Source organism: Trachurus trachurus (genome assembly GCF_905171665.1).
Source record: "Trachurus trachurus genome assembly, chromosome: 14".
NCBI lineage: Eukaryota > Metazoa > Chordata > Actinopteri > Carangiformes > Carangidae > Trachurus > Trachurus trachurus.
In genome coordinates this window covers 3024858-3052638 of record NC_139903.1, presented here as the reverse complement: position 1 = coordinate 3052638, position 27781 = coordinate 3024858, and the positions used below count along the sequence as shown (strand labels likewise).

Below are 27781 nucleotides of genomic sequence, written 5' to 3'. Positions count from 1 at the left end.
CGGCTTGGCAAAGGGGTCAAAATGGCAATTGAATCGTCGGAAGAATAATAATAATAATAATAATAATAATTAAAGCCGCAAGCGGCTATGACGGGCCCTCGTTCCACGCCACTCGGCGTCCCCGCTACCCCTGGGCCGCTCTTCGAAACCCCCGCGCGCAACCGGACGTGGGCGGCTGCGTCGAGGGCGGTCCCCTCGTCGAACACGTGAAGTTTTGAGCAAATCGGACAACGTACGATGGAGTTACGGCAGGTTTACGGTTCGTCCACCAGGGGGCGGCAACGGGATGTGGGCCGTTGTGTTTGGGGTCGTGACCTCATCACACATGTGAAGTTTCGAGCTGATCGGACAATGTCGATGCAAAACACGACATTTCCTATGTCCACAAGGGGGCGTCTTGAGCGAGCTAGCGTACGATCAAATGGAGGCGTAGAGGGCGGGCCTCTGATCATGTACTGAAATTTTGAAGTGACTACGACCAAGTATGTGGGCGTGGAAGGCAAACGTAATAGCATGGCGACTAAACGAGCAGTTGGCCAACTTTGTCGCCCCCTAGCAGCCACGCCGTTTGACGTAGAGAAAAGCTTTTAATAGTGTTTGACCAGCTTGGTCTCCTGATGATCTGTAGCGAATATGAAGTCAATCGGGCAAAATCCGTGGGAGGTGGCAGTTCACGATGGAGCGCTATTCCTGTCGCCTCCACAAGGGGGCCATTAGCCATAGCGTCATAGCGTTCATGAAATACTTTCACCAACTTCTTCGGCATGTTTTAGAAGTGGAATGAAGTTGATGGGGTCAACGATGTATTTTTAATGAATTTTAGCGCACTTCCTGTTACCACCGGGGGGCGCTATGAGTGACGTAGGAAAATAATATGTCGGATCGTTCAGGGTCACGCCCTCATCATGTGCACCAAGTTTGAAGCAGCTGCGATCAAATCTGTGGGCGTGTTAGCATTTAAACCTTTTTAGCTGACTCGTGGGACTTGGCCGTGCGCTAGCAGCCACGCCCTTTGACCTACAGACCTGCGGAGCACAAGCCGTAATCAGCTTAGTCTGGAGATGTTCTCGACCCAATTTGAAGTCAATCGGGCGAACTCCCTCGGACGAGTTCGTTTTGCGTCAAAGAAATGCTAACCAAAATGGCCGACTTCCTATTGGGTTTAGGGCGTGGCTGCAATTCAATTTTTTGTATGTTTGGGTATGATACAGGTGTGTGTCGAGTTTCGTATGTGTACGACAAAGTAAGCGAAATTTGTCTATGGAGAATTTCGGAAAAACTTCAAGGGGGCGCTATTGAGGCATTTAGCCACGCCCATGGGAAACGACTGTATCCGCTGAAAGAGCTCGCCATTCTTGACCTGTGGATGAAATTTCGTGAGGACACGACTTCGTTAAAGCCACGAAAAAGGCAAACGTAATTGTACGATAAAAAATCGCCAGTCGCCGCGGCGGCACACGGACGCCGTTCGTCGTATCTTCACAGCGTTCATAATGTAGCTTCAGCAACTGGTTCTGCATGTATTAGAAGAGGAATGAAGTTGATCGGGTGAAGTATGGATTTTTAATTAATTTTTGCGTACTTCCTGTTACCACCGGGGGGCGCTATGAGCCAGGCAGGAAGTCGATACATCAAAACGTTCAGGAAGGAGCCAACGTCATGTCCTTTGAATTTCAAGTGGCTACGACGAAGTATGTGCGCGTATTTGGCAAACGTAATTTAAATTGGGAAGATACACATTCGCCGCGGCGGCACACGGACGCCGTTGCTCGTAGGGTCAAAGTGTTCATGATGTAGCTTCACCATCCGGGTCTGCATGTATTAGAAGTGGAACGAAGTCGATTTGGTCAACGATGGATTTTTAACGAATTTTTGTACGTTTCCTGTTACCACCGGGGGGCGCTATGAGCGACGTAGGCAAATAATATGTCGGATCGTTCAGGGTCTCGCCATAGATTTTTGCACTAAGTTTGAAGCGTCTACGATCAAGTATGTGGGCATGAGAGCCGTTCGTATTTACATGGCGAGCACCGAAACAGTCGCCAAACTTCGGGGCACGCCAGAGGCCAAGCGCTTTGAGCTACAGACCTGCGGAGCACAAGATAAGCTCAGCTAGGTCTGACGATGTTCTCTACCCAATTTGGAGCCGATCGGGCGTAACCCCTCGGAGGAGTTCGTTTTGCGTAAACCAAATTTGAAGCAAAATGGCCGACTTCCTGTTGAGTTTCGGGCTTCGCCAGAAAAGGATTTTTTGTTCATCTTGCATTGATAAATATGTGTGCCGACTTTGGTGCGCTTTTATTAACGTCATTTTTTTCCCTATGGGTTTTTGACAAGTTGGTAGGGGGCGCTATTTTGCCATTTGGCCACGCCCACATGCGAGACCACCACTCAACGCTAAGTTGCCACAGGCCCCACGTGCGCACAAAATTTCCTCCGTTTCTCGGCTTGGGAAAGGGGTCGAAATGGCCTTCGAAGTTGATAATAATAATAATAATTAAAGCCGCAAGCGGCTATGACGGGCCCTCGTTCCACGCCACTCGGCGTCCCCGCTATCCCCGGGCCGCTCTTCGAAACCCCCGCACGCAACCGGACGTGGGCGGCTGTGACGAGGGCGGTCCCCTCGTCGAACACGTGAAGTTTTTAACAAATCGGACAACGTACGATGGAGTTACGGCAGGTTTACGGTTCGTCCACCAGGGGGCGGTAACGGGATGTGGGCCGTTGTGTTCGGGGTCGTGACCTCATCACACATGTGAAGTTTCGAGCTGATCGGACAATGTCGATGCAAAACACGACATTTCCTGTGTCCACAAGGGGGCGTCTTGAGCGAGCTGGCGCACGATCAAATGGAGGCCTAGAGGGCGGGCCTCTGATCATGTACTGAAATTTTTAAGTGACTACGATCAAGTATGTGGGCGTGGAAGGCAAACGTAATAGCATGGCGACTAAACGAGCAGTTGGCCAAATTTGTCGCCCCCTAGCAGCCACGCCATTTGACGTAGAGAAAAGCTTTTAATAGTGTTTGACCAGCTTGGTCTCCTGATGATCTGTAGCGAATATGAAGTCAATCGGGCAAAATCCGTCGGAGGTGGCAGTTCACGATGGAGCGCTATTCCTGTCGCCTCCACCAGGGGGCCATTAGCCGTAGCGTCATAGCGTTCATGAAATACCTTCACCAACTTGTTCGGCATGTTTTAGAAGTGGAATGAAGTTGATGGGGTCAACTATGTATTTTTAATGAATTTTAGCGCACTTCCTGTTACCACCGGGGGGCGCTATGAGTGACGTAGGAAAATAATATGTCGGATCGTTCAGGGTCACACCCTCATCATGTGGACCAAGTTTGAAGCCGCTGCGATCAAATCTGTGGGCGCGATAGCATTTAAACCTTTTTAGCTGAATTAGGCAACTTGGCCGTGCGCTAGCAGCCACGCCCTTTGACCTAAAGACCTGCGGAGCACAAGCCGTAATCAGCTTGGTCTGGAGATGTTCTCGACCCAATTTGAAGTCAATCGGGCGAACTCCCTCGGAGGAGTTCGTTTTGCGTCAAAGAAATGCTAACCAAAATGGCCGACTTCCTGTTGGGTTTAGGGCGTGGCTCCAATTCAATTTTGTGTATGTTTGGGTATGATACACGTGTGTGTCGAGTTTCGTATGTGTACGACAAAGTAAGCGAAATTTGTCTATGGAGAATTTGGGAAAAACTTCAAGGGGGCGCTATTGAGGCATTTAGCCACGCCCATGGGAAACGACTCTATCCGCTGAAAGAGCTCGCCATTCTTGACCTGTGGATGAAATTTCGTGAGGACACGACTTCGTTGAAGCCACGAAAAAGGCAAACGTAATTGTACGATAAAAAATCGTCAGTCGCCGCGGCGGCACACGGACGCCGTTCGTCGTATCTTCACAGCGTTCATAATGTAGCTTCAGCAACTGGTTGTGCATGTATTAGAAGTGGAATGAAGTTGATCGGGTGAAGTATGGATTTTTAATGAATTTTTGCGTACTTCCTGTTACCACCGGGGGGCGCTATGAGCCAGGCAGGAAGTCGATACATCAAAATGTTCAGGGAGGAGCCATCGTCATGTCCTTTGAATTTCAAGTGGCTACGACGAAGTATGTGCGCGTAATTGGCAAACGTAATTTAAATTGGGAAGATACACATTCGCCGCGGCGGCACACGGACGCCGTTGCTCGTAGGGTCAAAACGTTCATGATGTAGCTTCACCATCCGGGTCTGCATGTATTAGAAGTGGAACGAAGTCGATTTGGTCAACTACGTATTTTTAACGAATTTTTGTACGTTTCCTGTTACCACCGGGGGGCGCTATGAGCGACTTAGGCAAATAATATGTCGGATCGTTCAGGGTCTCGCCATAGATTTTTGCACCAAGTTTGAAGAGTCTACGATCAAGTATGTGGGCATGAGAGCCGTTCGTATTTACATGGCGAGCACCGAAACAGTCGCCAAACTTCGGGGCACGCCAGAGGCCAAGCGCTTTGAGCTACAGACCTGCGGAGCACAAGCTAAGCTCAGCTAGGTCTGACGATGTTCTCTACCCAATTTGGAGCCGATCGGGCGTAACCCCTCGGAGGAGTTCGTTTTGCGTAAACCAACTTTGAAGCAAAATGGCCGACTTCCTGTTGGTTTTAGAGTATGTCATTTTATGAAATTTTTTGAAGATCTCGGGTTGATGAATACGTTTACCAAGTTTCGGACAAATCGGTGTCGCAGACCCTCATTCCCTATGCGCGGTCTAGGGGGCGCTGTGGTGCCATTTGGCCACGCCCACATGCGAGACCACCACAGTACGCCGAGTTGCCACAGTCCCCACGTGCGTGTAAAGTTTCCTGAGTTTTTCGGCTTGGGAAAGGGGTCGAAATCGCGTTCAAAGCGGCGGAAAAAGAATAATAATAATAAAAAAAAACATTACAATATCTGGGGTTTTTGCTGCCAGGTCTATGCAGTACTTGGTTACTTGCTTGCTTACTTGTTGTTACTCGTCGGCTGGCACGTTGACTAATGTGCATGTCGAATTACAATAGGGTCCTCCCTGGGACGTTGTCACAGGCTCGGGCCCTAATAATAATTAAAGCCGCAAGCGGCTATGACGGGCCCTCGCTCCACGCCACTCGTCGTCCCGCTCCCACGCCCCCACGTTCCCCGCTTCCCCCGGGGCGCGCTTCGAAACCCCCACGCGCCACCGGACGCGGGCGGCTGCGTCGTGGGCGGTACCCTCATCGAACACGTGATGTTTCGAGCAAATCGGACAACGGACGATGGAGTTACGGCAAGTTTATTGTTCGTCCACCAGGGGGCAGTAACGGAATGTGGGCTGTAGCGTTCGGGGTCGTTACCTCATCACACATGTGAAGTTTCGAGCAAATCGGACAATGTACGATGGAGTTACGGCAAGTTTACGGTTCGTCCACCAGGGGGCAGTAACGGGATGTGGGCCGTTGCGTCCGGGGTCGTTACCTCATCAAACACGTGAAGTTTCGAGCAAATCGGACAATGTACGATGGAGTTACGGCAAGTTTACGGTTCGTCCACCAGGGGGCAGTAACGGGATGTGGGCCGTTGCGTTCGGGGTCGTTACCTCATCATACATGTGAAGTTTCGAGCAAATCGGACAATATCGATGCAAAATATGTCATTTCCTGTTACCACCGGGGGGCGCTATGAGTGACGGAGGAAAATAATATGTCGGATCGTTCAGGGTCACGCCCTCATCATGTGCACCAAGTTTGAAGCCGCTGCGATCAAATCTGTGGGCGTGATAGCATTGCAAACTTCTTAGCTGAATTAGGCAACTTGGCCGTGCGCTAGCAGCCACGCCCTTTGACCTACACACCTGCGGAGCACAAGCCGTAATCAGCTTGGTCTGGAGATGTTCTGTACCCAATTTGAAGTGAATCGGGCGAACTCCCTCGGAGGAGTTCGTTTTGCGTCAACGAAATGCTAACCAAAATGGCCGACTTCCTGTTGGGTTTAGGGCGTGGCTCCAATTCAATTTGTTGTATGTTTGGGTATGATACATGTGTGTGTCGAGTTTCGTATGTGTACTGCAAAGTAAGCGAAATTTGTCTATGGAGAATTTCGGAAAAACTTCAAGGGGGCGCTATAGAGGCATTTTGCCACGCCCATGGGAAACGACTCTATCGGCTGAAAGAGCTCGCCATTCTTGACCTGCGGATGAAATTTCGTGAGGACACGACTTCGTTAAAACCACGAAAAAGGCAAACGTAATTGTACGATAAAAAATCGTCAGTCGCCGCGGCGGCACACGGACGCCGTTCGTCATATCTTCACAGCGTTCATAATGTAGCTTCAGCAACTGCTTCTGCATGTATTAGAAGTGGAATGAAGTTGATCGGGTGAAGTATGGATTTTTGATGAATTTTTGCGTACTTCCTGTTACCACCGGGGGGCGCTATGAGCCAGGCAGGAAGTCGATACATCAAAACGTTCAGGGAGGAGGCATCGTCATGTCCTTTGAATTTCAAGTGGCTACGACGAAGTATGTGCGCGTAATTGGCAAACGTAATTTAAATTGGGAAGATACACATTCGCCGCGGCGGCACACGGACGCCGTTGCTCGTAGGGTCAAAGTGTTCATGATGTAGCTTCACCATCCGGGTCTGCATGTATTAGAAGTGGAACGAAGTCGATTTGGTCAACTACGTATTTTTAACAAATTTTTGTACGTTTCCTGTTACCACCGGGGGGCGCTATGAGCGACGTAGGCAAATAATATGTCGGATCGTTCAGGGTCTCGCCATAGATTTTTTCACCAAGTTTGAAGCGTCTACGATCAAGTATGTGGGCATGAGAGCCGTTCGTATTTACATGGCGAGCACCGAAACAGTCGCCAAACTTCGGGGCATGCCAGAGGCCAACCCCTTTGAGCTACAGACCTGCGGAGTACAAGTTAAGCTCAGCTAGGTCTGACGATGTTCTCTTCCCAATTTGGAGCCGATCGGGCGTAACCCCTAGGAGGAGTTCGTTTTGCGTTTACAAACTTTGAAGTAAAATGGCCGACTTCCTGTTGGGTTTCGGGCTTCGCTATAGGAGGATTTTGTGTTCAGCTTCCATTGATGAACATGTGTGGCGATTTTGGTCCGCTTTCGTTAACGTCGTTTTTTTCCCTATGGGTTTTTGGGAAAATTGTAGGGGGCGCTATTTAGCCATTTGGCCCCGCCCAAATGCGACACTGGCATCATACGTCAATTTTCGCGAAGCCCCACGAGGCTACAAAGTTTCGTTCGTTTCTCGGCTTGGCAAAGGGGTCAAAATGGCAATTGAATCGTCGGAAGAATAATAATAATAATAATAATAATAATAATAATAATAAAAAGAAACACTACAATATCTGGGGTTTTCGCTGCCAGGTCTATGCAGTACTTGGTTACTTGCTTGCTTACTTGTTGTTACTCGTCGGCTGGCACGTTGACTAATGTGCATGTCGAATTACAATAGGGTCCTCCCTGGGACGTTGTCACAGGCTCGGGCCCTAATAATAAACATTACAATATCTGGGGTTTTTGCTGCCAGGTCTATGCAGTACTTGGTTACTTGCTTGCTTACTTGTTGTTACTCGTCGGCTGGCACGTTGATGTATGTGCATGTCGAATTACAATAGGGACCTCCCTGGGTCGTTGACACAGGCTCGGGCCCTAATTAAAGCCGCAAGCGGCTATGACGGGCCCTCGCTCCACGCCACTCGGCGTCCCCGCTACCCCCGGGCCGCTCTTCGAAACCCCCGTGCGCAACCGGACGTGGGCGGCTGCGTCGAGGGCGGTCCCCTCGTCGAACACGTGAAGTTTCGAGCAAATCGGACAACGTACGATGGAGTTACGGCAGGTTTACGGTTCGTCCACCAGGGGGCGGTAACGGGATGTGGGCCGTTGTGTTTGGGGTCGTGACCTCATCACACATGTGAAGTTTCGAGCTGATTGGACAATGTCGATGCAAAACACGACATTTCCTGTGTCCACAAGGGGGCGTCTTGAGCGAGCTAGCGTACGATCAAATGGAGGCGTAGAGGGCGGGCCTCTGATCATGTACTGAAATTTTGAAGTGACTACGACCAAGTATGTGGGCGTGGAAGGCAAACGTAATAGCATGGCGACTAAACGAGCAGTTGACCAACTTTGTCGCCCCCTAGCAGCCACGCCGTTTGACGTAGAGAAAAGCTTTTAATAGTGTTTGACCAGCTTGGTCTCCTGATGATCTGTAGCGAATATGAAGTCAATCGGGCAAAATCCGTGGGAGGTGGCAGTTCACGATGGAGCGCTATTCCTGTCGCCTCCACAAGGGGGCCATTAGCCGTAGCGTCATAGCGTTCATGAAATAGCTTCACCAACTTGTTCGGCATGTTTTAGAAGTGGAATGAAGTTGATGGGGTCAACGATGTATTTTTAATGAATTTTAGCGCACTTCCTGTTACCACCGGGGGGCGCTATGAGTGACGTAGAAAAATAATATGTCGGATCGTTCAGGGTCACGCCCTCATCATGTGCACCAAGTTTGAAGCAGCTGCGATCAAATCTGTGGGCGTGTTAGCATTTAAACCTTTTTAGCTGACTCGTGGGACTTGGCCGTGCGCTAGCAGCCACGCCCTTTGACCTACACACCTGCGGAGCACAAGCCCTAATCAGCTTAGTCTGGAGATGTTCTCGACCCAATTTGAAGTCAATCGGGCGAACTCCCTCGGACGAGTTCGTTTTGCGTCAAAGAAATGCTAACCAAAATGGCCGACTTCCTGTTGGGTTTAGGGCGTGGCTCCAATTCAATTTTTTGTATGTTTGGGTATGATACAGGTGTGTGTCGAGTTTCGTATGTGTACGACAAAGTAAGCGAAATTTGTCTATGGAGAATTTCGGAAAAACTTCAAGGGGGCGCTATTGAGGCATTTAGCCACGCCCATGGGAAACGACTCTATCCGCTGAAAGAGCTTGCCATTCTTGACCTGTGGATGAAATTTCGTGAGGACACGACTTCGTTAAAGCCACGAAAAAGGCAAACGTAATTGTACGATAAAAAATCGTCAGTCGCCGCGGCGGCACACGGACGCCCTTCGTCGTATCTTCACAGCGTTCATAATGTAGCTTCAGCAACTGGTTGTGCATGTATTAGAAGTGGAATGAAGTTGATCGGGTGAAGTATGGATTTTTAATTAATTTTTGCGTACTTCCTGTTACCACCGGGGGGCGCTATGAGCCAGGCAGGAAGTCGATACATCAAAACGTTCAGAAAGGAGCCAACGTCATGTCCTTTGAATTTCAAGTGGCTACGACGAAGTATGTGCGCGTGAAAGGCAAACGTAATTTAAATTGGGAAGATACACATTCGCCGCGGCGGCACACGGACGCCGTTGCTCGTAGGGTCAAAGCGTTCATGATGTAGCTTCACCATCCGGGTTTGCATGTATTAGAAGTGGAACGAAGTCGATTTGGTCAACTATGGATTTTTAACGAATTTTTGTACGTTTCCTGTTACCACCGGGGGGCGCTATGAGCGATGTAGGCAAATAATATGTCGGATCGTTCAGGGTCTCGCCATAGATTTTTGCACCAAGTTTGAAGCGTCTACGATCAAGTATGAGGGCATGAGAGCCAATCGTATTTACATGGCGAGCACCGAAACAGTCGCCAAACTTCGGGGTACGCCAGAGGCCAAGCGCTTTGAGCTACAGACCTGGGGAGCACAAGTTAAGGTCAGCTAGGTCTAACGATGTTCTCTACCCAATTTGGAGCCGATCGGGCGTAACCCCTCGGAGGAGTTCGTTTTGCGTAAACAAACTTTGAAGCAAAATGGCCGACTTCCTGTTGGGTTTTGGGCTTCGCTATAGGAGGATTTTTTGTTCATATTCCATTGATAAATAAGTGTGGCGATTTTGGTCCGCTTTCATTAACGTCATTTTTTTCCCTATGGGTTTTTGGCAAAATTGTAGGGGGCGCTATTTAGCCATTTGGCCCCGGCCAAATACAACGCTGGCAAATTATCAAATTTTTCGCGAAGCCCCACGAGGCTACATAGTTTGGTGAGTTTTCGCGCATGTTAAGGGGGTCAAATTGGCGATTATATGTTCGGGAGAATAATAAGAATAATAATAAACATTACAATATCTGGGATATTTTGCGCCAGGTCTATGCAGTACTTGGTTACTTGCTTGCTTACTTGTTGTTACTCGTCGGCTGGCACGTTGATTTATGTGCATGTCGAATTACAATAGGGTCCTCCCTGGGACGTTGTCACAGGCTCGGGCCCTAATAATAATAATAAAAAGAAACACTACAATATCTGGGGTTTTCGCTGCCAGGTCTATGCAGTACTTGGTTACTTGCTTGCTTACTTGTTGTTACTCGTCGGCTGGCACGTTGACTAATGTGCATGTCGAATTACAATAGGGTCCTCCCTGGGACGTTGTCACAGGCTCGGGCCCTAATTAAAGCCGCAAGCGGCGATGATCGGCCCTCGCTCGACCCATGCGACCGCGGGGGCCTGAGGCGTGCGGGGGTCGTGGCGCGAAGCGAGAATGGCGAAAAAGCGCTGCGGGAGCGGAAAAACGCAACGTGCGGTTCGTCCACTAGGGGGCAGTAATGGGATGCATGCAGGTGTGTTCAGGGTCAGCCCCTCATCACACATGTGAAGTTTCTTGGAAATCGGACAAAGCATGAGGGAGTTATGAGCAGTTAAAGGTTCGTCCACTAGGGGGCAGTAATGGGATGCGTGCAGGTGTGTTCAGGGTCAGCCCCTCATCACACATGTGAAGTTTCTTGGAAATCGGACAAAGCATGAGGGAGTTATGAGCAGTTAAAGGTCCGTCCACTAGGGGGCAGTAATGGGATGCGTGCAGGTGTGTTCAGGGTCAGCCCCTCATCACACATGTGAAGTTTCGTGGAAATCGGACAATGTTGATGCAAAAAATGGCACTTCCGGTTTCCACTAGGGGGCCACATGAGCGACACCCCTATCAGATGGAAGAGGTCTCCATCCTGGACCTGTGTATCAATTTTCATGATGATACGAGTTCATTAAAGCCATCAAAAAGCCAAACGTATTTTCATGGCGAGGAATTGATGGTAGCCACGCCCCCACAGGGACGCCATTACTCGTAGCTTCACAGTCTTCATAATGTAGCTTCACCAACTGGTTCTGCATGTTTTAGAAGTGGAATGAAGTTGATGGGGTCAACTATGTATTTTTAATGAATTTTAGTTCACTTCCTGTTACCACCGGGGGGCGCTATGAGTTACGTGGGAAGTTAATATATCGGGACGTTCAGGGCGGAGCCATCATCATGTCCAGCAAGTTTGAAGTTGATTGGATGAAGTATGTGGGCGTGAGAGCCAATCGTATTACATGGCGAGCACGCCAAAGTTAATTGAGCGTTGGCAGCCACGCCCTTTGACCTACGGACTCACGGAGCACAAGATAAGCTCAGCTAGGTCTGACGATGTTGTGTACCTAATTTCAACTTGATCGGGCGAACGCTGTGGGAGGAGTTCGTTTTAGGCGGGAAAAATCAAAACCAAAATGGCCGACTTCCTGTTGACATTTCACCATGACATTAAGAGGCTTTTTTGTATATCTGGGTATGGTACATATGTGTACCGAATTTTGTTGGTCTACGCCAAAGTAAGCAAAATTGTCTATGGGACTTTTTAAAATTTGTAGGGGGCGCTATTTCGCCATGTCGCGTCGGACATGTGCGACCACCACATATATCGAATTTCGGATCAGGCCGGACGTCCGGGCAAAAGTTCACGCATTTTCGAAGTCGGGAAAGGGGCCAAATTGGGGCATTTAGGTGACGGAATAATAAGAATAAAAAACAGCGCGATTTCAATAGGCCTTCGCCGGGCGAGTGCTACTCGCCGCTCGGGCCTAATAAACATTACAATTTCAATATAGCATTTTTCCCCGGGGGTCTTCCATACCACATGATTACTTCACTACTTGATTACTTTGGGGTCACTTGCACGTTGTCACTTGCACGTTGGGGCATGAACGAATTACAATAGGGCTTTCGCTCTGCGACTTGCAGTCGCCGCTCGGGCCCTAATAATAATAATAATAAACTTTACAGTTTCAATATAGCATTTTTCCCCGGGGGTCTTCCATACCACATGATTACTTGGGGTCACTTGCACTTTGGGGTCACTTGCACGTTGGGGCATGAACGAATTTCAATAGGGCTTTCGCCAGGCGACTTGCAGTCGCCGCTCGGGCCCTAATAATAATAAACATTACAATATCTGGGATATTTTGCGCCAGGTCTATGCAGTACTTGGTTACTTGCTTGCTTACTTGTTGTTACTCGTCGGCTGGCACGTTGACTAATGTGCATGTCGAATTACAATAGGGTCCTCCCTGTGACGTTGTCACTGGCTCGGGCCCTAATTACAATAGGGCTTTCGCTGGGCGACTTGCAGTCGCCGCTCGGGCCCTAATAAGTAGAAAAATCTTCCAGTGAAAGCAAGTTTTTTTGTGATTGTAATAAGAAAGAAAAACCATCAGATTTTTCTACTTGAAAGAAGTAAAAAGTGTCTTAAAACAAGCTACTTTTTAATGTGATGAGTCTTATTTTAAGTATAATGAGATTTGTTTTGACTAGAAATAAGACACATATTCTTAGCAAGAATTTGAGTTTTTGCAGTTCAGGGATCCCTGCACTGCAAAAACTCAAAATCTTACCAAGAATATGTGTCTTATTTCTAGTCTAATAACTAATCTAATTCTACTTACAGGGTTCCTACACATTTGAAATTTCCAAATTCCATACTTTTTCCAGACCCTAATTTCCAGACTCCTCGATAAAAAAAAAAAATCTAATTATTTGTGATATTTGAGTAAATAGATGTGCATAATATATTTTTTTAAAAAGCATGCAATTTATGATTTGTTTTCATTATTATGAATGTGTATGCCATTATGTAACCAAATAATTTCCTGGAGATTGTAGCTAGGTACAATAGCGCATACAAAATAATTAACCCAAATAACTTCAGATGAGACCAAACCCAGATAAGTATTATATATTTCCATACAATAGTTTCCATTTTCCATACTTTTCCAGACCTGGAAATGTATAAAATCAAATTCCATACTTTTCCATACTTGCGTAGGAACCCTGTACTTAGAATAAGACTCATCACATTAAGAAGTAGCTTGTTTTTCAGACACGTTTTACTCCGTTCAAGCATATTTTCACTTGAAATAAGTAGAAAAATCTGATAGTGGAGCAAGTTTCTTTCTTTCACTGCCAGATTTTTCTACTTATTTCAATTGAAAATTTGTTTGAAACAAGTGAAAAGTATCTGAAAAAGGTGATGAGTCTTATTTTAAGTGGAAAGAGATTAGTTTTGACTAGAAATTAGACATTTTGACAAGAAATACGACAACAATTCTTGGAAATATTTTGAGTTTTTGCAGTGTGTGGTCCCTTTGACCCTTTGCACTTTAACAGCAGTAACAAGATGTAAACAAACACAGACATATTATTAGGGTTAGAAATATGGTAGCAAACAGTTGCCTTGAAGATCTACAGAAGATACTGGAAAACACTTTTTATAATTGTGTCCAGTCAGTTTTCACAGACAAGCAGCTCTTACACACAATTCATCTGTTAACAGCTTACAGCAGAGCAGAGTGACTGACAGACCCGTGTTTCAGACCAAACACTGTCTGTATAAGTGATTGCTGTCGGAAGATATAACTATTTAAGACTTATATTAACACAAAAATTCCACTTACTATCAACCAGCCTATATCAACTTAATTGTCACTTTCTTATAGGCCTAGTAAAACATCGTATTCAGGGCTCCCATCTATCAAAGACTTTTCCAGGAATTTCCAGGCACAATTTCCTCAAATTCAGGTCAAACTCAACATATTCAGGCATAGACGTAGGAACTAGGGGTGTGTGTGTGTGTCAGTGTGTGTGTGTGTGTGTGAGAGAGAGAGAGAGAGAGAGAGAGAGAGAGAGAGAGAGAGAGAGAGAGAGAGAGGGTATCCGCGGGGTCTTAAAAAGTCTAAAATTTGAAAATTTTAGGCCTTAAAATGTCTTAAATTTGTTGAATTATTGTGTTCAAGTCTTAAATAATTTTAGACAGGTCTTACATTTTCTTATGCCCACCATGGGCGAGCATTTCACTCGCATTTGCCCCTAAAAAAAAAGACATGTGTGGGAGGAAAATCACAAAAAAGAAAGAGCACAACCTGCGATTGGTCAAAAAAACTACAAATCCCACAATGCTCTGGCCTCAACAATAACAGTAGTTGTGTAAGTAAGGGAGAGTGGAGCTGTCGGTGCAAGAGGAAACAACGCCACGTCTGGTCCTGTTCTATGTTGTTCGTTCACACGTAACCGTTTATTCGTTACGTCGTTACGCGGTGTAAAAGGCCGTGACGCAAAGACGCGATTAGGCGCGAGACGCGATTAGGCGCGAGACGCGGTATACGCGACTTTTTTTTTTTGCGACGCAATACACGCGATTCTTTTATGGCGACGGGACCTTCGCGTCTTCGACTGTTTCATCCAAACACGAGGAACGCTTTTTTTTCGCTCGAGTTTTTACGCGCGACCAAACGCGAGATACGAGAGAAATGCGATTTATCGCTCGTTCTGACTCGTGTCGAAAAAATTCACGAGCCCGTGTCACTACAACAACATTTTTTTTTTTTTTTTTTTTTAAGTATATTTTTGGCGTTTTTGCCTTTAGCCTACTTGACAGCACATAGTGAGATAGACAGGAAAGGGGGAGGCAGAGAGAGGGGGAGTGACATGCAGGAAAGGTCTGCCTGACACGGGATTCGAACCGGGGACGCCTGAGGACTGTAGCCTCTACATGGGGCAGCCGCCTTAACCACTGCGCCGCGCCACGCACCGCCCCCACTACAACAACATTTCTGCTCTCATCCACCATGGTTGAGGTCACAACGCTGCTGTAGCTGCTCTGGAAGTCCGAGACTCTGAGGCCAAACGCCGCCGTCGCTTCTGGTCCACGACGGCTGATGAGCTACAGAGACTTTAGAGTCAAAGAGGAGCAGTGCGTCGCTGTGTCGGACTGTTTGGATTTAATGAAGAAGCTGCACAGAGTCAGGTGAGCAGAAGCTGCCCCCCCTCACCCCCTCACCGTGGAGCCGCTGCTGTCTCACAGCCACCACCGACCCCTAGAATAAAACACCACCGACCCCTAGAATAAAACACCACTAAGCCGTGGACGGTCGCTGCGTGGCTGAAATGCCGACGTCCAAAACAGCCGCCACCAGGTCACTGACTGGAGCGTTTTAAAGTAGGAACATGAACGCAGCTCAGACCGGCCGGTGCCTCAGCGCGGTGTCCTCCCGTATTTTACCTGGGTCGCTACCGGAGCTTGATATGGAAAAAAGAAAAAGAAAAAAGAAATCGCCAGGCGCACGTCGCGGTGGAGAGAACAGCTGAGTTTCCGACTTTCCAAGCCTGTAAGTTCAACAAATCAGTATATACTACTGTGATTTAACTAGCCTAGTTAAATAAAAAGATGTAGTTTAATACCATAATATATAGGGGTGACCAAAGGCCAATTTATTTACTTCATGTGTCAAATATTGTGTTGGTCATAATACAGAACAGGTTGTGGCTCGTGTCTGTTGATTAAAGAAGGTGAAATGTTTCCATGTTTGTCTATTCTGGGTCACATTAGTTAGTTAGTCATCACATTTCAGGCCAAAGGTGAAGTGTTGGTGTTTTTACTGGTCACGTTTGACCCTTAACATTATTCAAGGCTTAAAGCCATCTGCCTGGTGGTTGCCAGTGGATTAAATAAATAATATGTTCCATAAACATTTTTAATTTCGCTCCCCAGTTTCTTTTTGTGCCCCCAAATAGTTCACTTTAGGCGCGCTCCTTGGGAAAAATGTTATAGTAGAGCCCTCGTCGCTACCGCAAATGCTCCTGCGACACTTCATTGTGCTTTATTGAATGTATTTACTACAAACAAGCCTAACACGCAGCTTATATATTGCAATCAATTTCTAATTTTGTGACTCCTCATGAAATGTTTGTGACAATGTGATAGATAAGGTGTATATATTTCTCAAAACTCTCTTCCAAACATATCACTGTGAGAATTAAACCACAATTAACCTTTATAACAGGAATAAAAAGTGTAATGTGTCTGAAAACAAAATTATCCAAACTTTATGGGCAACCATGTATAGGCTACAAGACAAAAAAATACAAGACAAGACAAGAAATGAGACACATAAATTAATAAATAGATAAATACCCCAGCAAATCCGTACAAACAGTCAGGGCCGTTGTATAGGGGAGAAAGGTGATGATAATTCTAGGGGCCCAGCGCCCAGTGGGGCCCATAAAAAACCCAGTAGTCTAATCTTTGTATGACTGATTTATTCTGTGTAAGACCCTGTCTAATACACTGTAAAAACTCAACATCTTTCCAAGAATATTTGTCTATTTTTTGTCCAAATGTCTCATTTCTAGTCAAAACGAATCTATTTTCCACTTAAAATAAGACTCATTACCTAAAAATTTACTTGTTTTTAGATAATTTTCACTTGTAACAAACTAATTTTCACTTGAAATAAGTAGAAAAATCTGCCAGTGAAAACATGTTTTTTGTGCTTGTAATAAGGAAGAAAAACTTGCTCCACTGTCAGATTTTTCTACTTATTTCAAGTGAAAATTAGTTTGAAAGAAGTAAAAAGTGTCTAAAAACAAGCTACTTTTTATATGATGAGTCCTATTTTAAGTATAATGAGATTTGTTTTGACTAGAAATGACATTTTGACTAGAAATAAGACAAATATTCTTGGTAAGATTTTGAGTTTTTGCAGTATAAATCCTCCCTGCACTGCAAAAACTCAAAATCTTACCAAGAATATTTGTCTTATTTCTAATCAAAATGTTCTTCGCTGCCATCATGGCTGTTGTAACTCTGTCTTCTCCTCCCTCTGCCCGTCAGGCCTCTCTGCTCTGCTCCCTGGAGAAGGAGCAGCGGGGTCACCTGATCGCTGAGAGCGTGTGCAACGACGGCCTGCTGCAGGACGAGGGCACGCAGACCTACAGCTTCCTGTCCGCGCCGTTCCGCAGCGACATGTCGCTGTCCGATCTGACGGCCGCAAAGCCGCTGGAGCTTCACCTCCAGCTGCAGGTGGAGAGCGTCACCAGCCGACACCACAAGGCCAGCTCCGCCTTCACCTTCCTCTGTGGCCACAGCTTCCACCGCAGAGAATACGGCAAACATTACAAGTATTTATTTTTGTTCTTTTATAAAAAAATAAAAATCTAAAGGGATAGATAGTTCAACATTTTGGCAAATTGGCCCATTGCCATAATCCCTATAGTCATAGCAGTAGGTTTGTTACCTTTAATTGTCGGTGCAAGCTATTTTTAGAACGGCGGAGCAGAGCCGTGAGCTGCTCAGAGCTACGCTACGGAGGCTCATGGGATTTCTTGGTTTCAAACTCATCAAACTCATCAAATACACAATCCAACAACTCCACAACGCTCTGGTGGACAAGTTGTGACCTGCACATTCACCACGCTATGAGATAATAACACAACGTTACCACACAGAGTTGTTTTAGATAGATAGATAGATTGATAGATAGATAGATAGATAGATAGATAGATAGATAGATAGATAGATAGATAGATAGATAGATAGATAGATAGATAGATAGATAGATAGATAGATAGATAGATTTATTGTCTGCCCCAAAGGGTAGCAGAAATTTGTCTTTGACAGGGCTCATCACTTTACATACACTCAATAAAAACACATTAAGGCAATAAAAACATTTACAAAAAATAAAAAGCACAATAGCAGCAAGTCATTTTGGGTTTAGAGGGAAATTCATGCAAAACCGCTGATGCACGTTGCCTTCAGGGACAGTTTTTCATCAAGCAGTCTCTGTATTTACCTCTAAAACAACTCTGTCTGGTAACGTTGTGTTATTAACTCATAGCGTGGTGAATGTGCAGCTCACAACTTGTCCACCAGAGCGTTGTGGAGTTGTTGGATTGTGTATTTGATGAGTTTGATGAGGGAAACCAAGAAATCCCATGAGCAGCTCGCGGCTCTGCTCCACCGTTCTAAAAATAGCTTGCACCGACAATTAAAGGTAACAAACCTACTCCTAAAACTATAGGGATTATGGCAATGGGCCAATTTGCCAAAATGTTGAACTATCCCTTTAAGGAAAAAGGAAAAAAAACTGGTTTAATATACATTTTTGTTTGTTTTATTACATTTTTATGCAGGAACATCCACAGCGACATCCAGATGAGTGTGAACGGTTGGTTTGAGCAGAGATGCCCCCTGGCCTACCTGGGCTGCACCTTCAGCCAGAGGAGGTTTCGGCCCTCGACCCACGAGGCCAGCGTCGCCTTCAAGTGAGATGAAGCTAATACTTTGTTTTTATCATACTGTCTCTTAAAATTCTATGTGAAGAAAATACGAATGAAACGTAGGGTTATGACATTAGCAAAGCACACTGGAGACTGAAACATCAGTGGTTGAGTTGCACTGTGGGTAATGTAGGCACCAAGCTGAAATGGAAAAAGATGTCAAAAAAACAAAACAAAGATATCTCTGGTTGCTATATTCATAGTATTGTGAGGCCTGTACAATCTATGTCAAGGCTATTCAATTACAAATTCAGTTGCGCCAGATTTTCAAACAAAGATATTTATCTGGATCAGACATTTTCAGCAGCGTTTGGGTTTAAACTAACACTAATTATGTATATCAGAAATACAAGTAATGTTTAATCATTGTTTCCCTTTAAAGCGACAATGAGGAATTTGTATTTGGTTATAAAAAAGTCTCATATTAATGTGGATGAATCTACGTTACCCATACTTGTTAATGGGTCCAAAGGCTCATGGGAAATGTAGTGTGAAAACACTTTGCTTTCCAAAATTCCTCGTTGTCCCTTTAAATATTGGTCACATTTGACACAGGCTCATCAAAAAGTGTATAAAATAAAGAAACTCCACTTTTGAAGAAAATACAAAACATCTTGATCATATCTAAACCCAGGCACAAAGTGCATGAAAAAATAACAAAAAGTGTCCATTATTGGCATTAACTTGCACCTCAAAGTGCACCATTTGAATAGGCCTGGTCTATATGAATGCATATGGAGGTACATTTGTGTCTTTATTATTCAATCAAAAAAAGTTGATTAAACAAAAAAGATATTTTCAATCAAATAATAACTCACTTCAATCAAAAAAAAACCTTTTCAATCAAAGAAAAAAGGGTTCAAATGCAATTTTTTCGGTCTCAAATATAGTTTAAATCAATTTTTCTTTTGATTGAATAATAAAGACACAAATTTACCTCCATAATAAATGCATAGACATTAAATGCACCTTTGAAGCAGCTTGAACGTCTCTTCCAGTGAGGATCTGGGCTGCTTCAGTCTGCACCCGTCACTTCCTGTCTCTCTGGGCGACGGCCAGCAGCAGCCGGCGGCCGGCAGCTCGGCGGACTCGTCCACGGCTCGGAGGAGGAGAGGAGGAGGAGGAGGAGGAGGAGGAGGAGGAGGGGAGGACTCTCTGAGCTCGCTGCCCTACGAGGTGCTCTGCCACATGGCCAGCTTCCTGGACAGTCTGTCCCTGTCTCAGTTAGCTCTAGTGTCCCACTACCTGAGGCAGGTGAGCTCCTCGCTGCTGCAGGACCGAGGGATGGTCACGCTGCGCTGGGAGAGGAAGACGTACTCACACGGAGGAGCCAAGTGGGGGGTGAAACACAGGGTAAGCCACCGGCCAATAATGACCTTACAGTGACTCAGTGTAATCCAACGGAGTTACATTAATGAAATTAGCAATTAATTGACTCAGTTAGAGCACGTAGGCTTCATCCTAAAGAACTATGGGTTTCAAGTGCAAGATTCTTTATTGTCATTTCACATTATACCCCACAGGTAGTGGAATGAAATTTCATCGCCACTGGCTCCACATACGCAAAAATAAATAGAAATAAAATCTAACTAAGACATCTAAAAAGTTAAATTAAACACAACAAAATTGAATAAAATCAAATGAAGGCATCTAAATTAAGTTTAATTTCTGCCAGTGAAAGCAAGTTTTTTGTGCTTGTAATAAGAAACTTACTCCACTATCAGATTTTTCTACTTATTTCAAGTGTAAATATGCTTGAAAGAAGTAAAACGTGTCTAAAAACAAGCTACTTTTAAATGTGATGAGTCTTATTCTAAGTAGAATTAGATTTGTTTTGACTAGAAATAAGACAAATATTCTTGGTAAGATTTTGAGTTTTTGCAGTGTAGAGGCCTGTTTGTGTATATCCAGTACAGACAACATCCTCTGTCTCCATGTGACTTCAGGTTTGGGAGTTCAGCACCTTGTTCTCTCCCGTGGACTCCTGGTGTTTCCGAGACGCGCCGTCGATCTCGGAGCACCTGAAGGTTTGTCCGCACTACGAGAGGGAGTCCCGGTCGGAGAAGATTCAGCTGCCGCGCATCCAGAAACAGGTTCAAACCAGCAGCAGCAGCAGCAGCTGCAAAGGACCCACTCTGGTCAGTTTGTTCCAGAAGCAGAGGATCATGATGTAGAGAGCAACGACGTGTGTGAATGTGATGCTCTAATGTGTCTAATGCATGGTCCTCTTCTTCTCTTTCCCTTTTTTTTTCGTGTCTTGCCTCACTCCCGAGTCCATGACCAGCAGATAGACACCATCCTTTCGACTGTGCGTGCAATAACAAGGGAGATAGAGCCGTATCGCCCGTAATTAGCTTAGCTCAAACACTGGAAGTGTATGGGTAGTGTTAGCCTGCCTCCACCTAAAGTCGCTAATTAGCTTAGCTCAAACACTGGAAGTGTATAGGTAGTGTTAGCCTGCCTCCGCCTAAAGTCGCTAATTAGCTTAGCTCAAACGCTGGAAGTGTATAGGTAGTGTTAGCCTGCCTCCACCTAAAGTCATCAGAGAAACTCTTCAGCAACTCTAAACGGAAACCGGCGGGCCGATCTTCGTCTCAGAGCTGACAAAACTCTCCGGTAAGGCATCTTGAGCGGTCAAATGCTGGTAACAGGACGAGATCGGTCAAAACGGAGGGTTCAAGCAAAGACGGTTTATTTTGGTTCAAGCTAGCTACATCGAGGGTAGGTTAGCTTCCTATTTCAAAGTAAAAGCACAAATTCTATCGTCATGGTTTTCTGTATGTAAAGGGCAACGGGTGTTTTATTTTGTGAAAGTAACCGGAAATGCGTTGGTCACAACGGCTAGCTTGAGTAGCGTCGAATTCGTCCGAACAAAATTGTAAACAGCTGGTATTTAGACAAATGAACAACACACTGCTGATCTAAACGGCTACTTTCTCACCTAAAAATGTTTGAAATGTGGATAAAGTGATATATTTACAGAGTTTAGAGCTAAAATGAAACCAGCTTCTGACTGCTGATTTCGGCTCGGGTAGGAGGCAGGCTAACACTACCCATACACTTCCAGTGTTTGAGCTAAGCTAATTACGGGCGATACGGCTCTATCTCCCTTGTTACTGCACGCACAGTGGAAAGGATGGTGTCTATCTGCTGGTCATGGACTCGGGAGTGAGGCAAGACACGAAAAAAAAATGTTGGCATATCCCTTTAAATTATTATAGTATTCAACTTATCAATCAATCGAGTAACTAACTGCAAATTGTTTTCAGAATTTTCTACTGTGATAATGACAAGTAGATTTAGATGTATGTAGATGTATCTAGTCTAATGGTAATCATTCCAGCTTTATGTGAAGGCAAATAAAAACCTGTCACAGTTTTGTATACTATAGTTTTTAAAATTAAGAACAAATCTCAAACAACACTGGTCTGGTGCAATGCACAGCAAAAATAATTTAATAATGTCATAATATGTTACATTGTCGTTTCAACAAACAGCTTATGTTAAATAAAACATGGAAAAATCAGTCAAATTCAAGTCAATTACACAGTAATAATAATTGTATCTATAGGGAAATGATCCAAATAACAGGGTTAGAAAAAAACTAGTAATAACTAGTGATGAGTGTTTGAAAGCTGCGTTTGTGTGATGTTTTAACCTCATGCTACGAATAAACAGCAACGGCTTTTTAACCTACTCTTTTCTTTTTATTATAAAGGCAAACATTACAAGTTAAAACGCTATAAGTTCATTTAATCACATATTAGAGGTAGAAAACTGCTGGGTCAGTGAGTTGTGACAAGGAGAAACACGGCGCTGTCTCCCTCTAGTGGCTCTTGCCGGTGCTTTGTGTGTCGGTGAGGAGGAAGTCCGCTCTGAGCAGTCGGTAAAACAACACAACGTTCATGACGGAGACGAGGCTCAGGCCCGTCGCCCCCGTCAACAGGACGTAGCGAGGTACGAGCTCGCTGTGACCGGCCAGCCAGCGGCTCATCCAGCCCAGAGTGCACACACGAAACACCAGAAACCTGCACGACACAATGACACAAAAATATATATTTATATATCAGTGAGGAAGGAGCCTGTGTGAACATCAGAAATCCTGAGGAAAATAGGACAGTGAATGCATCAGGTGCATCACTACACTGCAAAAACTCAAAATCTTACCAAGACTACAGTATTTGTCTTATTTCTAGTCAAAATGTCATTTCTAGTCAAAACAAATCTCATTCTACTTAAAATAAGACTCATCACATTAAAGGTAGCTTGTTTTTAGACACTTTTTTAATTCTTTCAAGCATACTTTTACTTAAAATAAGTAGAAAAATCTGATAGTGGGGCAAGTTTTTCTTTCTTATACAAGCACAAAAAACTTCACCGGCAGATTTTTCTACTTATTTTAAGTGAAAATTAGTCTGAAACAAGTGAAATTATCTAAAAACAAGCTAATTTTTTAGGCGATGAGTCTTATTTTAAGTGGAAAGAGATTAGTTTTGACCAGAAATGAGACATTTTGACAAGGAATAAGGAAAGGAAGGAAAGATTTTGAGTTTTTGCAGTGAATATAGGCCTACACAGCATAGTGCTGTGATCCAAAGAGCTTTTTCAAGCTTGCGGCAACCACAGGTGTCACCAAATCATCCGGAAATTAAACCTTAAGGTGTATTTCCTAAAAAAAACATTATGATGCACTTTGTATGGATGAGCTTGCAGCATATTGAGGCAGGTCAAGCCATTTAACTCCTTGGATGAACATAAAACATGCCTATTGTAGGAACTTTCACATCTTCATATGTGAAAACAATCTTTTTCACATGTACTGTAAAAAGCTCCAGCAGTCGAATCGCTGAGGCACCTACGTACGTTCCCATATTGAGCCAGCTGGTCGCTCTGTAGGTCGCAGAGGGCCGAGGGGCTGCAGACTCGGTCCCGGGCCTGTTCCTCCGTCCCGACAGGAGGAGGAGCTGTCTCACATGCAGGAAAATCGAATTGATCTCAACCAGCAGCGACACCACAGCGAAGCCCAGGTAGAGACGGCTTGTTACAGCCAAACTAAAGCAGGAGACCACCTAAAGGAAAGAAAAAGAGTCCGAGTCAAAACCAGTCAAAGATTTAAACACACAAACACACACGGAAACATGCAGCAAAATGTCAAGACTTTCCAAGACGAAGGCATATAATTAAAGTAAAAATAACAAATGAAATTGAAACTAGGGATGTCACGATTACACATTTTCTTGGTAAGATTATTGTCAGAGAAATAATCACGGTACTACGATTATCAAGATTATTATGCATTAATTAATTTCACAACACTATGAATGTGTAAAATCAAATATAGTCAAAATATTTCAAGTATCTATTAATATATGACCAATTCTTAACCCCCAGGGGAAATGTTTGAAATATTCAGGTCATAAATTGTCATCTATACCAAATGTTTGTGTTTATTTTAATCGTTTTTTGTTTTATTTTGCTTTTTTTTTTTTATTAAAAATGACACGCTAACATTTAAATTCCTACCAATTCAATGTTACGTTAGTTAAATGAACCAGTATCTCGGCATTTACCTTTATTTTTGCTGCACATCTGCCGATATGGTTCCAACATAATCTTTTTGGGAAAGTAACGGTATTTAGGAATCTTTACGATTAATTAACTGTGGAGTTTAATACCGCGATAAATTGTGAAAACAAGTAATCGTGACATCCCTAATTGAAACAGTGTCATATATTGATGTGTGTTCATCCCTAATCCTGTCAATATATTGTAGTCGATAAAGTGGAATCTAAAAGTCTGAGACCACGTTGTCAGAATAAAATAACAAATAGATACGTTTAAAATCAATGAGAGGAAACATAAATAAGCAAATAAATCATCTGACGCCAAGAAAATCACAACATATACGCATTTTCAAAAGTATGTACAGTAAATGTGCACATTTTATTGTATTGTATGTTTATCTTTAAATATGTCATCATAGTATATGCAGTGGATGTTTATATGTGATGATAATATAAGTGACAAACATGGCAACATAGGGACACATCTTCTGTATGAGGCACCACTTTCTATACGAGGGACTATTTGATTAATTAATGTTAAAATAACTAATCAACTTGTTGCATATCTTTAATTCAGGGGGAGTGTTGCTGTAATGTGTCATCATTAACAACCTGGCAACCCAAAATTATTATAACGCCAACCCAAATTAAAAATGCATTATTAGAAAGTTGTCGTAGGCCTGCTAATACATTGTAAAACTCCCCATACTGCACTCTAAACATACAGCAGACTTTGGACTATGATCAAACGGTTGTGTTCAAGGTTAAACGTAAAGATAAAGATTTTACAACCTCCTCTGTTAAATGAGCAACTAACTAAGCATCAGTTCAGCTTTAAGCAAACACACACACACACACACACACTGAGGCAGTGATGTGTTGGCCCACTGCAGGTGTTATAGTATTAAAGGGACAACGAGGAGTTTTGGAAAAGCGAAGCGTTTTCACGCTACATTTATGAGCCTCCGCGCGCACCGTACATTTCTTTGACCGGGCGCAAGACGGACTCATGTTTTCATTCATCAATAATTAAAGTCAGAGGTTCAAAGAGGTTCACATACCACCGTAGTTCCGACCATAAACGACGATGCGGCTGCGTTATTCTCATGATTCGCAACGAAGGAAACGCTGGTCGGCTCGACCAGCACTTCCGCCACCACTAATAATAACAAAATAACGATAGAGACAGAACGATATATTTATCGAAAATGGGCCCATTAACAAGTGTGGGTAGCGGAGATTCATCCACATTAACGTGAGACTTTTTTATAACCGAATAGAAACTCCTCGTTGTCCCTTTAATTAGGGCTGTCATCAAAGTTAATGAGATAATTATGTGTTAATGCAAATTCCTTTTAGTGCCACAGTTTGTTTTTTTTCGATGCACAATTAACACACATTCTGTTGCATTGGCCTTTAGCCGAACTCAAGTGAACAGTTACGACATCATGTTGTTATTTGAGCATCTTTGAGTGTTTCTGGAAAATATTTGTCGTTGTTTTTGGGTTCATGTATAATAAATCTTAATTTGCATAAACTAAGCATATTTGTGCATTATTAAAAACTTGAAAAACATCCCTTTAAGGTGCATTTTGAACACATAACAAACAAATAAGTAGCTATTTTAATCAATGGACAACCCTAGAAGATAATCTTAATTGTGGTATCGTAAAAGTGACAAGTGCATGTATTATGTGTGTTTTCTTAAGGTGCAGTGTGTGTGTGTGTGAGTTTTCTCTTCACACACGCCGTAGGGTGTTAAAGTTTATTACCACAGAGTGATGGAGGAGAAGCTCCCAGGACTGTTTGAATGACTGGTTCAAGGCCAGGTCCAAGAAGTCATGGATAAAATAACCTAGAGACAGAAGAAAGAGCATGTTTGGTTTGTATGAAAATTATGCATAAAATATAAAATGTACACATGTGTGTGCACAGAACACCTGGAAATGTATAATATCACTGCAAAAACTCAAAACCTTACCAAGAATGTTTGTCTTATTTCTAGTTAAAATGTCATTTCTAGTCAAAAATAAATCTAATACCAAAAATAAGACTCATCACATAAAAAGTAGCTTGTTTTTAGACACTTTTTACTTCTTTCAAGCATATTTTCACTTGAAATAAGTAGAAAAATCTGATAGTGGAGCAAGTTTTTCTTCCTTATTACAAGCACAAAAAACTTGCTTTCACTGGCAGATTTTTCTACTTATTTCAAGTGAAAATTTGTTTGAAACAAGTGAAAATGATCTAAAAACAAGTTCATTTTTAGGTGATGAGTCTTTTATCTTATATTTTAAGTGGAAAGGGATTAGTTTTGACTAGAATTGAGACATTTTGACCAGAAATAAGACAAATATTCTTGGAAAGATTTTGAGTTTTTACAGTGATCAAAACTCAAGAGCTTTTTGTTAGTAATTCCCACCAATATTCAATCTTGTAGAATTCACATTTAACATTTAGGAAGTTGCAAATAGACGTAAATAGATCCAGACTTTATAGAAATGATCGCGAATGCTGCTGAGGAGGGTGGATCGATATCAATTTGGATCACTTATTGATAATCTGATGCAGTTCTTCTGAGTGTCACCTGTGGACACGGCTACAAGACTGTGGGAGAGCACGCTGTGAGACGAGATCAGGTCCTTCAGCATCTGAGGATGACGGTAGAAACTGTAGAACAAGAGAGAGAAAGAAAGAGACAGAGCACAGGAGGGGAAGTGAGGATCATCACCTGAGAAGTGAATAAACGTGATGGGACTGATGATTGGTCTTCACCTACCACCACACCGCCCATGCTCCTGTCAGCGAGCTGTGAGCCAGAGAAGTGCTGATGTTCCTCCACCTCCAGGATTTCTGGCGCGCTGGCTCGGGCGTTGGCAGAAGTCTGAAGACAATCGTGTTCAGCAGTTTGAAGGAGCAGGCGGATCCTCCAACGACCAGGAGCGCTGACCTCAGATCCATAACTATAGGCTACAGCTATACCTCTACAGGCTACAGCTATAAGCCCCAGAGCCCAGTGCCCTGAGTTCACCACTGGTCTCTGTGCACATCTCAGGTGGGAGAGTGTCCCCTGAGGAGAGGGAGAAAGAAAAACACATTGCTTAACAGTCTGTAAAGCACAACCTATATTATAAGTGACCTCTGACCTCTAAGACACACCCATTACTCACTCACGTGGAGCGATAAACTGATCAGTGGTGATAACAGGTGAAGGGTCCTGGTTGTATGATGATGATGGCCTGAAAAATAGTCAATTTCACACAGCTTTAGTTTAGTTTAGTTAATTAGTTCATAGTTTAAAAATATACAGAAATATGACAAAAATGACAAGCAATAATCAGTTCAAGGAGAAGCCAAAAACCTAAAGGGCTTATTTGAAGCCTCACTTAATAAATATCCAAGCAATATTGCCAATACAAAATATTGAATACCCATTTAAAAGTGTGTAGCCTGTGTGTGTGTGTGTGTGTGTGTGTGTGTGTGTGTGTGTGTGTGTGTGTGTGTGTGTGTGTGTGTGTGTGTGTGTGTGTGTGTGTGTGTGTGTGTGTGTGTGTGTGTGTGTGTGTGTGTGTGTGTGACATAGCCAGTGCAGAGCCAGTGATAAAGGCGTTACTAACGGCGCTACTTTTTTCAGTGGAGTAATCAAAAAAGTTAGCTACTGTTTCCCCCCTTACAATGCTTCTACCGTTACTTACTGACAGTAAAATACGTCGTTCGTTACCTGGCTCAAGAAATCCCATCAGTAAATAAAACACTAGACTGTTTTTTCACTAGACTCTCTACGTAGGA

At 43.9% G+C, this 27781-nt stretch overlaps 2 protein-coding genes across 3 annotated transcripts in view; one reads left to right on the top strand and one right to left on the bottom strand.

The window, feature by feature from the left end:
• LOC310996908 (F-box only protein 40-like) overlaps positions 1 to 20664 on the top strand; it is a 62649-nt gene extending 41985 nt beyond the window's left edge. For both annotated transcript variants that reach the window (XM_083986433.1, XM_083986432.1), the window contains 4 exons: positions 16981 to 17267; positions 18282 to 18413; positions 19427 to 19781; positions 20375 to 20664. In XM_083986433.1, the coding sequence (XP_083842559.1) occupies positions 16981 to 17267; positions 18282 to 18413; positions 19427 to 19781; positions 20375 to 20602 (1002 nt within the window). In that variant the 3' untranslated portion in view covers positions 20603 to 20664. The remainder of the gene's footprint in view (positions 1 to 16980; positions 17268 to 18281; positions 18414 to 19426; positions 19782 to 20374) is intronic.
• A 931-nt stretch (positions 20665 to 21595) lies between these two features.
• On the bottom strand, positions 21596 to 26953 carry LOC310996926 (TLC domain-containing protein 2-like; the record flags this gene model as incomplete). The annotated part of the gene is made up of 5 exons (XM_083986463.1): positions 21596 to 22456; positions 23292 to 23497; positions 25765 to 25847; positions 26580 to 26662; positions 26772 to 26953. The coding sequence occupies 5 exons, from the start codon at positions 26951 to 26953 to the stop codon at positions 22255 to 22257; spliced, it is 756 nt and encodes a 251-aa protein (XP_083842589.1). The 3' UTR covers positions 21596 to 22254.
• Positions 26954 to 27781: the final 828 nt, after the last annotated feature.